Source organism: Sus scrofa, chromosome X (assembly GCF_054392235.1).
Source record: "Sus scrofa isolate SSC_HxYL_T2T_F1_AM1 chromosome X, Sscrofa_HxYL_maternal_Yorkshire_Landrace_v2.0, whole genome shotgun sequence".
Lineage (NCBI taxonomy): Eukaryota > Metazoa > Chordata > Mammalia > Artiodactyla > Suidae > Sus > Sus scrofa.
The window spans coordinates 37,145,781-37,158,004 of record NC_139401.1 but is presented as its reverse complement, the minus strand read 5'-3'; the positions used below and the strand labels follow the sequence as shown (position 1 = coordinate 37,158,004).

The 12,224-nt window shown below is 42.5% G+C and overlaps 1 protein-coding gene across 1 annotated transcript in view; it reads right to left on the bottom strand.

Moving 5' to 3' along the window:
- Positions 1–657: 657 nt before the first annotated feature.
- LANCL3 (LanC like family member 3) overlaps positions 658–12,224 on the bottom strand; it is a 115,078-nt gene continuing 103,511 nt past the window's right edge. Inside the window, exons 5-6 of the mRNA XM_085007668.1 lie at positions 7,173–8,860; positions 658–3,213 (exon numbers count right to left, since the gene is read on the bottom strand). Coding sequence (XP_084863794.1) covers positions 8,701–8,860 — 160 coding nt within the window. The 3' untranslated portion in view covers positions 658–3,213; positions 7,173–8,700. The remainder of the gene's footprint in view (positions 3,214–7,172; positions 8,861–12,224) is intronic.

Below are 12,224 nucleotides of genomic sequence, written 5' to 3'. Positions count from 1 at the left end.
GACTTGCCTCAGTGACCATGTCTTTGTGTATTATCGTTTGCCATTGTGTCCTTGAGAACAATGGATACATTCGAGCTTATGTTTGCTAGTTTCCCTGTCAAATGCCTAGATGGATTTTGACTAAAGATCGATTTAATGACATGTACTGCATTTGACTTTCTTGCTAGGACTGAAATACCCATTATTTTCTTAAAAGATTAAGGACACGATAATAGGCTTCTAGAAAGTGGTTTTTTTGGTATAATAATATGTCATATTACCAGAGTATTTGAGAATTTGGTTTTATTATAAAATACAGTAGTCTTAACATTTTGTGATATAGTAAAATATCTGACAGAATGTTCTGCCCTAAATTTAGACCTAACTGCTACAGATGTGTCTTTGAAAGTGCCTCAAAGTACCCCTAAAGAAATATAATAATTAGCAGTATGTCATAGAATCTGTTGTGGGCAAAAGGGGGGGGCATTTCTGAAGAAGCCTCTTGGGTGCAAGACTTTCAAAATTTTAGTTATATACAACACATAACTTGGGTTGGATTCAGTGCTATTGGAAATTAGAATTTTAAAGTCATAGTAATCTATGATTTGGAGTCTTTTATAATAAACAGGTTTTTAACTCTGCATTTGTGCTGAGGCGAATGAATTGCCAAGAGTACAATTTTATTAATACTAATTTATTGAGCAGTTCTTCAACATTCAATAGTACATTCATAGTATGTATTCATTTCTAAATACAGTTAGGAATAAGCAGTTATAGTCTATGGACAGATTATTGTTTTGTATCCACCCCAAATAAATAAGGAATTGCACTAGTTTACCAGTGTATGTGAAATGTATCATTAGGGAGGTGAGTTTTTTCCCTCCAATGATACAGTCATATTTCTGTAAGTATTGTGAATTGTGCAAAAAAATCTTTTTTGATGAAGTAAATTCTATTACCCTTGCGAAATGCACATTCCAAAACCAACATGTGGTGCTTGACTATTCCCCAGTATATGGCTCTGCAAAGTGATTTCCCCTAATAATGGGATTCTACTAAATCCATTTAAAAATTTTGTGTTAATTTAGCGCCATTGACTCCGTAAGATTCAAATTCAGACTTTCTTTCTTAGTAGAGCTCCCCCAGATGTTCAAAGTCGGGAAGGCTGTAACCTTTTTAGAGAACGGACTGCCCTTCCTAATCAGATAGATTCTACACCCTAACTTTTGCACTTAGACTGTTCGGCTCCTACTTCTGGAAAGTCTACATAAAACTCATGGCATACTTTGCATTTTCAAGAGCTAAGGGATTCTACCGCTGCTATAGTTTTCAGAAGACATCTCTAATATTGAAATACGAAAGTCCTAAAAAACAGACAGAACTGATCATTTAAATCACTCTTCTTATTTGAACACATCCACATAGGAGGGTTAACGGGGACCAAGTTCAGCGACAGCAGGTATTTAATTGGTAATTGCCACTTAAGCGCAGATCGTAAGACAAAACTTATGGGGCAGCATCAGAGGTCTCACGAAAACAAAGGCAAAAAGATCATTCGCTGAAGATCAAGAGTCAGTAAGCAGAGTGTGTATCTTCTCTAAGCTGATTGCTAAGTCATAGATAGCTACTTTACGCGGTTTACAATCAGAGGACACATTAAAGCATGGAAATGAACACCACGCACAAGATTTTTTTTTTTTTTTTAAAGAGCATTAGCAGGAACGGTATTTACTCTACTCAGGAAACTGGATTCTGTGTTCACACATATCCACATTCAGACGTTTCTCCCCTGCTGTTGGTAGGGTGCTCACCATTACTGAGACAATGAGAGGAAGGTGTGTGGCTCTGGGCCCGCTTGCAAGATATCACAGCCATCTATCTGCTGGTTTCAGTTTAGCACTGGTTGGAGAACAAGAACACATTATCTTGGCTCTCAGGGGATTCTGGATACAAAGAATGAGAAGAGAGAAGCTCCAACAAGAGTGGAGAAGGAGGGCGAAGATACAAAGTTTCTCTTAGGGAGAGATACTTGTGGCAATTTCCAGACGTCTTGTCCCCCAGAGTGTCCTAAAACATGACCTGGGGTCTTTGTGAGGCCACGATCATTCATAGGACTTGATACTTGGGAACAGAACCATTGTTCTGGTATCTTTCACGGGCCTGGGGCGGGGGCAAGGGGTGTTAAAACACCTCTGTAGGAAAAAAAAAAAAATACTATTCTAAGCATACCATAAATGTACCATGCCGGACCAAGCGTGGGTTTATAGTGGTATCCAGGTAACAGCCAGGATTGGGAGTTGAGTCTTAGAGACACAGAGCTCAACAACGTCAAGCAGGTTCCTTGACCCAGAAGGATTTGCTCAGGGTGTGTGATACATCAGCGCGCCATGGACCCCTCCAAAAGGGGGTACAGGAATAGAGCCTTCCTAACTTATTTCTCACTGCATCTGTTTCTCCACAAGGCAGCTCTTTGGGTCCCGGTGTTCTGCATTTGGGGAAACCCTGCAGGACTCAAACAGCAAGCGATGTTTGGTTTCCATCATCTCATGCAACCACGCAAACATGCATGTGCTGAAGGCGAACCTTCCGATACTGTGGGACAGCAGAGGGATGCCAGCCCTGCTGTCCAGTGCGGTAGCCACCCCACGGGTGGCTCTTGGGCACGTGCAGTGTGGCTAGTGTGATCTGAGATGTGCAGGACGTGCAAAAGACACACCAGAGTGGGAAGAGTCGGTCCCCCCAAATGTCCAGTATCTCAATAACTGTCTCGCGATGACAGGCTGAAATGATATTTTGGCTAGACTGAGGTAACTCCACGACATTATTAAAATGATTTTCACGTTTTGGAAACTTCTGCAATGTGGTTACTAGAAAATTTTCAAGTGACATATGCGGCTCACATGTGCGACTCTATTTGTGAAACTCACATCTCTTATTATTGTCTACAGATGGCTATTAATGGCTTTAACCTGGGAGAAGAAGTTTTAATGAAAATGAATGCTTCAGACAGACAACTAGAAGTGTAACTTAGGACCCTCAGTAATGATGTGCTAGTTTATTAGAGAGCAGTTAACACACAATGAAGAGCCCTTCATTCATCACTTTAGGCCTGCATATACCTGTTCACTCAGATATATTTAAGAGTTAAATGCTGGGTTTCGTTTCATCTGTGATGCTGACTTTAACTCCGTCTCTCTTACACACACACACACACACACACACACACACAGTTTCCTACAGGGACTAACAAAAACCAAACAGGAAGCAAACAGGAAGTCCTTGCAAACCTTGTTTTCACCGTCTGCAACAGTCAAGCCTCCTCTATCTTTTCTCCCTCCCTCCCTCTCCTTCCTGGATGTCGTGCGGAGGAGAAAGGCAAGAAGACAAAGAAAAGGTCACCTGCTCTTTGAACCATGCTCCTCCCCAGCCCTCTCCCCACTACCCGAGCATCAAAATATGGATGATCTGGTTTTCATTTTAAAGAATTGCTTCAAATTCAGTTCAGAGGCGTTTAACAGGTACACAAAGCAAAAGCAGCTGCAGGAAATTCTGCAGAGAGGGGACTTGGCTGTTTGTGGAAACGTCCACCCGGAAATGACAAGGTTCAGTCCTTTGAGCAAACAAAAACAAATATATTTGCACCCCCAGAGGCATCATCCGGCAGGCCTCAATTCCTTAGCACTTTCAATGAACGAACGACCCAAGGAGAGAGAGGGCACCCCCTCTGTGAGATTTATGATAATGCAGGAGGCCCAGATAGTTCATGTAGCATGAACTTGGGTTTGGGGCTTGGTTTTTTTTTTTTCCCTCCCCCAACAGTACACATAAAATGACCAGGGTTCTTTGTAGAGGAAAAGCGGGTTGCATGCAGCTGCTGCTCTCCTCTCGTGAACAGCTGCACCCTGGAGTGGGCTGACGGCAGAATGGGCCCCACTCCTTCTGCTGCTGACCTTGAGGTCGCCCTTTCCATCCGGAGGGGAGTCCAGCCTTCCTGAGCCTGGAGCTCTTAGCCACCAACTGACATGGATGGCCGAGATAAGGAGAGAGCCTGCCCTCCCGGGCGGAAAGGGGGTCACATGATTAAGCAGACGCGGGGCAGGGATGGGGGGGGGTGGGATGGGGACCAGTCAGAAAGTACTCTTTAAAGAGGAGGAGGACAAGAAGTTGCTGAATCAGGGGTGGTTTGGGATTAGTGGTCCCAGGAAGCAATACAACCCATGAAGAAGATGACTGGTCTTGAGCAGCCTTCAACGTGCCTCCACAACTCAGGCTGAGATGCTGAGCTGCGAGGCAGCCAGCTTTCCCCACCCACCCCTTTGCCTGCCTTCTCATCTGCTTTCCTTGCCAGGTTTATGCCCCAATCACCCGGCCTTGGTGAATATGAGGCTTAGTCATTTTGCTATTAATTTGGCACCGTGTTGAATAAATAACCCAGGTCCCCAAAGGAAGGCCTTATAATGCAATTGAGAGTATTGTTTCTGTCGCCATAGGTCAGGCAGGCCAAACTCCACCCCAAGTGACGGTATTGCCCAGTTCATTTTTTGCTCTGCCCACCCAGCCCGCACAGCTCCTTTTCTCCAGTGACTGGTATTGTAATCCTGTTTCCAGCGAGCCAAATAAATATTTGCATTAAAAGGCGCTCCGAGTAAACCAGCCTATTTCTATGTATTCAGCCCCGGTGAGTCAGAACTTTCTCAGGCACAAAGGTACAGTCAAATTTGGTTCTAGAATATTAAAAAAAAAACAAAACAAAACAAAACAAAAAAAACCCTACTTTGTTTTTACCCATCAAGTGATCCAGACTCCAAGCCCTGCATTTGGCTGAAATGCTTATTCGAGGTCATAAGTGAGCACGATTTTCTGTGTGTAGTAGGGACTTAAAATATAGCTTTCCCTTTTAGACACATAAAGGACCTGCATATTACAAAACTCTTTTCTATCCATTTTATCAGTGACCACCCTGTGGGGTGGGGAAGGTGATGGTGATGGCAATTGCAGTGGGCCGTGGAGGACGAGCAAGGCTTTGAGATTTCCAAAACGAGGCTCTTTGCGTTACGAAGGTTTTTTTCTTTTAATTGTGTTCCCTGAACATGGTTATAAGTCACACACTTCCAGTCGCTGCATGGAAATTACTGAGATTTGCTCTCTGCAGAAATGGAAACCATTTGAGCACTGCCTTGATGAAAATCTCGAGTGTGTCAAAGAAAGTTAAGGGAACGAATTGTCAGGGAAGAGCTCCCATTTAGCACAGACCCAGAAAATGACTCTGTTTCTCGAGGTATCGGAAAGTGAATATTATCTTCATAATGTAGCCCATTCCCTGAAGAAGCACAGGGGAATGTATGTGGTCAAACCTCTGTTCTCAGTCACAAAGGAAACGAAAGAGGAGTTCCCGTCGTGGCGCAGTGGTTAACGAATCCGACTAGGAACCATGAAGTTGCAGGTTCGATCCCTGGCCTCGCTCAGTGGGTTAAGGATCCGGCGTCGTCATGAACTGTGGTGTAGGCTGCAGATGTGGCTCGGATCCCGCGTCGCTATGGCTGTGGCGTAGGCCGGTGGCTACAGCTCCGATTCGACCCCTAGCCTGGGACCCTCCATGTGCCGTGGGAGCGGCCCTAGAAAAGGCAAAAAGACTTAAAAAAAAAAAAAAAAAAAAAGGAAGAAATGAAAGAAGTAAAATCTGATGACTAAAACGGGATTAGGCGAAATAAAGATATATAATATTTGGAGGGTGTGTGTGTGTGTGTGTGTGTGAAAGAGAAGATACATAATTGTGTTAATGAAACAAAATACACAGGGTTGTAAGATTTGCCAAAACGTCCCGTTCTCTAGGCATGAGGCAGTGTCCCCCATTGCTGAGTCTTTCGATCTCCCATCAAATTTTTCCACGGCCACCTTCAGGGATTTTAATTGTTCCTGTCACATACCATACATAATATTAAAGTCATACTAGCGGTGGTGAAAATATTCTCACAGCCTCCCAGAGGCAACACGCTTCAGCGCTATTCACAAAAGAACGTTGTTGATACACAGAAGGGAACGAGCTGGTTAATTCAATAAGAAGCGACAGGCGACGCTTTTCAACAGCAACCCTCAAGGGTCTCTTTCTTCCTTCTTGGGAAATAAGATCGATAAGGACCTTCCCTTTAATTCGCCTCTCAGGAAAATGAACACTTTCAACACGTCTAAGTGCTAAACGAGCGTACCCTGGTTTCTCGTTTACGGAGATGTCAGTTCCTAAAGACACAAACACGGTCTTTTCTTGGAGCTGACACATGAAAACGCTGGCCTCTTCACAAGGGTCAGCACAACGGCACCACAATTGCCCTACCGGACCTTAAAAGTGCGGGCGAGCAGGAAGGAGGCCAGTTTTTCTGACGTTCCTAGACGTGCACCTGGTATGGTGAGCCAGAGGATCACTTCAGAGGGCTCTAGGATTAGGTGTTAGGTCTTAGCGGTGAACGGTGGAAGGGTCAGCAGACAGGAACAGCGGCTAAGCTAACTTCTAGGTGTATTCTGGTTACTGCTCTATCCCCAGGTTCTAGTCTAGACTTCTGAACAAATGCACTTGGGAAGGGACACCCTGGGTCCGAATCCTCATTCTTCCCCTTCCTAACTGTGAGACTTTGGATCAATCACGTAAATGACCTTGAAGTGTTGCTGGACGAAGAGAAAGGCGCGCGCGTTCTATGAGGCCCTGTCTATTGAATGCTTATGACCTTCAGCCTAGAGGAGTCAGATGAAATGAATCTGAAACCCAATGGTGAAGACCAGGTACACACACCATCATCTCAAAAGGAGGCTGCTTTGTAGAAGGCATTTTGTCTTAAGGCTTTCCGAGAGGTCCATTCATGAAAGAACTTCCAGAACCCAACTCTGGGAGTCACCTGAAAGCTGCTCTTTATGTGGTTCTGCCCCAACCTGAGCGTGTTCAAAGATGAACAATGGAGGCCAATTGTCCGAGCATGTGAAGATGAAACAAGGAGCTCAAAGGGTACGTGCTTTTCAGAAGCATTTTGTCCTCGTCGGTTCTGATGAGTGCACATGTAAACAGAGTCACAACATACACAAAGACGCTTCCTACCTTTCTTTAGCCACAGGTTCTTTGAGAATCTTAATGAATGCCAGAGATCCTGCTGCCAGAAAAAAGCACGCACGCGCGCGTGCACACACACACACACACAAACACACACACACACAAACACACGCCATTTGTAGGCAACAGGGTATCCCCCAACTCCTCCCAAAGTTCATCTATGAATTGAGAAGTCGGGAACTTCTGAACTAGATAAGGGCTTAGGTTTACATGGAGATAGATGCAGAATGAATATATATATCTCTCTCTCCCCATGTAAACTTAAGCACTGATTGTATACGTATATATTCTACATCTATCAAATATATCCAAATACTTAATGACTATTTAAATAACTGTTAAATTAATACAGTATGCAATTTCCTCTTCACTCTGATATGTGAAATGGCCGGTGACCCAATTCTAGGAAACGGGTAAATTCGTCTTCTGAGTATTGAAGTGACAGATGTTTCTACCGTATTCTGCAAATCACTACGTACTCGAAGCAGTTTTACAACTTCTGTGTGTTTACAGCAGGGCTGAATTTAATATGGCAACCTGGCTCAGCGAGTATTACAGACAAATTCTAGTGGAGCCTGTGTCTTAGAAGGTAAGGGATCAGCCAGGGAGTTCACGGATCTCTTAATCTCAGAGAATAAAACTGAGCGAGGTTCTTTTTTTCACCATCATGGGTCCTTTTCTAGGCCAGTATGTGCCTGTTCCAGGGGACACAGTGTTCCATCAAAGGCAGAAACGACCCACCTTCGTAGTAGTTACCCTGATCTTTGAGACGAGTGATTTTTACCACAAGTATATTGTACAGTTCAGCTAATAGCCTCGTAGGGATTACATAAGCATTTTAAAAATTACTAACAATCGACAATACACAGCTGAAGCTTCAGATTGAGAAAAAAGTCGACAGCAACACTTGCTGCAGTATTTGTTAGCCTAGGAATTTTACGATTCTAATTGAGGTTTCGGAAAGAAAAAGGAACCAGGAGAAGAGATGCTCTAATGCCTAAGGAAAGCTGGAAACTGAGGGTTTCAACTAAGTTATGAGATGCTTCCTTAACGTGCCCAGGGTAATGGTAAAAAATAGAGATTCATATGCAAATTTCTCCACTCATTAAAAATCACGAATTTCAATACGCAAAGGCAAAGGACAACCAAGCGTTTCCCTTTTTGTCCTTGGGCAACCTGACCCTTAGCCCTCCTAGCAATTTTCAGCTGGGCAATTACTTTCGGTTTCTGATTGTCTTTGCTTCTGAATTTGGGGGTGCGGGGCACCCACAAATGGCCACATTCTCCCTCCAAGGGCAAAGGTATTTGGGGCCTTTCATTGCCAGAGCCCGCATTTCAACTTGGTTTTCCACGCCATAAGTGAAAGACAGGTGCTTTCTCTTTCCCTTTTCCCTCTGCTCTCTGGCCTCACACCTATCCCCTGAAACACTCCATCTCTATGGAATCTGGCATCATGTTGCTTTCACCTGCCTGCTCCTTTCCTTCCTTCCGACGGCAATGTTAAGGCTCCTGGCTGTGATACCATTGAATGTGGCTTATGTGCAAACTGCCTTGGGTAGTAGGCTCAGGAAATCTCAGGGACCTTCTGCGGAGCCACGGGAGGGGTGGGGGGGACACGGAGCCTTCTAAACAAAGACGCTGAAGAGCGGGAACTCAGCCTGGTTGGGCTGCAGCAGATCGATCAGGAAGCACACGGTCCCGGAGAAGCCTTCGTACAAGCTGTATATGCTTTCAAGGACCCGGGAACCAGCCTTGAATTCCTCGGTAAATAAAAATTCAGCAAACCTAAGAGAAAAAGAAGAAAATACAGTTTTAACATGAGCAGTTCCATATTTTTGGCCTTGGGTGGCTTCTTCTCCTCTCAAGTTCAAGTGTTCGCATCATTCCTTTTCCAGAATCTCTAACATTTCAGGAAAGCCTTTTTCTTTGTTAAAAAAGGGAGAAGCAAGTTCTTATGTCATTGTGCCTGTCTCACGACAAATCACGTGAGCAAGCAAATTCAACTAGTTTCAGCGTTCACAAAGCAAAGCCATTTCTGAGGATTTCATTCCTTGTGCCATTCGATAATTAAAGGTAAAAAAATAAATACAGAAATAGCCATACTTGTATTTGTCTCGAAGAGAAGCGAGCCGATATACATGCCTGTTCCTTTAAAAGAATAAATATGCTGTGTTTCTATGTGGCAGAGAGCAGAGACTGTGAAAATAAATGGGCAAGCGTTTATACAATCTGTGCTCTGGGCAAACAAAAGGATAAGATGAATGGGAAAAGGCAAGCAACATTTTATAATCATGACATCAAATGGCAAACTCAGCTACAAAATAGAGTATTTTCAGGACGTCTGCCTTAAAAATAAATCACCGCCATCTGAATTCTCTATGAAAGATCTTTTTTCTTTTACCTGTATTTGCCTCAAATGCTATTCAAATTATTTACAATGGGTAACACTTTTAGTAGGTTACAGCTTTTAAAGTGCTGTCAACCGTGTCGTCTCTTTACTGACTTGCGCTACTCGTCCCCATCAACAACAAACAACAGAAATAATCACCAATTCAGAGGCTAGAGCTCACAGGTTGAAAAGGCCTGACAGCTGGTTCTACCATAAATTTAGATTACTGCTACTACATAGGCGGTGCTATGAAGAGTAATTACGTATTTGATCTTTTCAGGGCTCTTGGAATTATTACCAACTTAAATCAGCAGGAAACATATTGCCATTCTGTTTGGGACAGTTTTTTTTTATCAACTGTTCTCCTGAATACGCAACCATTTTTAAATGGAAATTAAAAATGTAAGCAGGAGACTAATGACGCATCTTAAGAGTTCATTCGAAATTTGTAATTACACACTGAAACTTCTTGGTATAGCCTCAAGGAGTCAACCTTTTTAGTGCTATGGATCATTTGGCAGTCTGGATTCCTCAGGAAAAATACATACAAATACATAATACATAAAGTAAAACACACAGGCTTCCCAAGGAAATTAATTCTATTAAAGCATGGGTAGCAACCTTTTTACACTAAATTTGCGATACAATGATACATGGATCCTTTATTAACACATTAAATAACAAGATCTAGTAGTGCGTCTGATAACCGCCGACATTTCTAATTAGTGATGGGAGTCAAACATTTCACCTGCAACAAGAGTAATACGACATGAGAAAAGCTATGACTTCTACTGGTGACAGAGTCACAGCTACTGCTAATTCAGAATCGGAAGAAATGGTACATTTCAGCTTGAAATGTAATGCTTTTCTCAAGTAGGTTCACAAACCCTAGATGAAGAAGCCCTGGTACAGTAAAAAGAGGAAGGGCTTTGGGGTTGCTATACCCGGCTCTGATAATTTCATGTTAGATGACCTTTGGAAAATTTCTTAACCGGACTTTAAAATGGTGAAGTTGCAGAATTGCATAAGATTATCTGTAAAGATCAAAAGATTAAAGATCTGTAAAGATACCATATGGTAGGCTCTGAGCAAATAGCAAGCATTTGATACATGGTAAATATAATTTTGTCACACAGATGCAGTACAGCAGAATATTTGTCCAAGAGACAACCGTTTCCCCACACTTTCAGAGAAATCCGCAGTTAACTCTGCTCCCTCTTCTGACCTTTTTTTCCTCCTAGAGCTTGATTTGTTTGTTATACTATTGAAATGATGGTCTGTATAATATTTAGTACCTTACATTTTATTTACTTAAAAATAAATATGATAAACATTATTGTGCTTTTCAAAATAACCTCTAAATGACATATAGCAATTTACAAGAGTACTAGCAATGTGTGAGGGCAACAGTTTCATTGTATTGTGACCTATGGAGTGTGTTATCACATTAAAGTGAAAATAATTGCTTCCAAAATCTACCCAGTAGGGCAAAATCAAAAGTAGCAAATTCGTTTTTCTAAAAAACTCTGTCAAACAGAAGTCAGAATGGCAATTATGGAACTAAAAAGAATTACAGACCCCGAGAACATTACGTATCAAAACCTATTAATTACGACCTACTCTGAACTCAGAGGAAAATTCATTGATCTGAGTTGTTATGATTATTAAGATGAAAGGTATTTTAATTACGCACTTCTAAAAACTGTAGAAAAGAACAAAATAAGGGAAAGGAACACCGTGAAATCAAAATAAAGGCAGAAAATCATAAATTAGGAAGCAAAAGAGGAAAACAAAAGAATAAACCACAACAACAACAACAACGGAGTTCCGTCGTGGCTCAGTGGTTAACGAACCCAACTAGGAACCATGAGGTTGTGGGTTCGATCCCTGGCCTCGCTCAGTGGGTGAAGGATCTGGTGTTGCCATGAGCTGTGGCATAGGTCGCAGATGCAGCTCGGATCCGGTGTTGCTGTGGCTGTGGTGTAGGCCAGTGGCTACAGCTCCGATTCGACCCCTAGCCTGGGAACCTCCATATGCTGTGAGTGCGGCCCTAAAAAGATAAAAGACAACCCCCCTTCCCCCGAAAGCCAGCTCCTCAAAAGGAGAGACTACATAGACAAGATGCTGGTGTGTCTGGCCAAAAAGGAAAAGCATTAGGAATGTGAAAGGAGGGCGTGTAATCGCGGACATGGGAAATTTCAAATATTATAGAACTATTCTGTTACATCTTTACATCAAACATTCGAAAATCCCTATGAACTAGATGCTTTCAGATGAATTACATTAACTACCAAAATTAATCCAAAAAGAGATAGAAAACTGGAATGAAAGAATCATAGAAGGAACTGAAAAGGTTGTCAAATATTGTTCTGGAACCATAAATTCCATCTCTATGTTAAAAGAGCAATAGACCAGGACCAAGTAATTCCAGGAAGGTACATATTGTTTGACTTTACTCTTCTAGGAACTGTCAAAATTAGGGAAGTCTCCCTAATCTGGGCCACACCATATTTAACTCTGAGTTATGATGAAACGGAAATTTCAGCACAGTCAACACTTTAGCGCAATGCCCAAACAATGTTCAGATGTTACCCGAACATTTGCTGTCTTTACCTGTAAGTGAGAAATTAGTCTGAAGGGCCTGGTAATCCCAGACCTTAAAACTAAGACTCTGCAAACTAGGACTGGTCTGCCAGAAAAATAGAGAGGTTGCTCTGATTCTTTTTAATAGGCTTTCTAGAGCATGACAACCTCTGATAA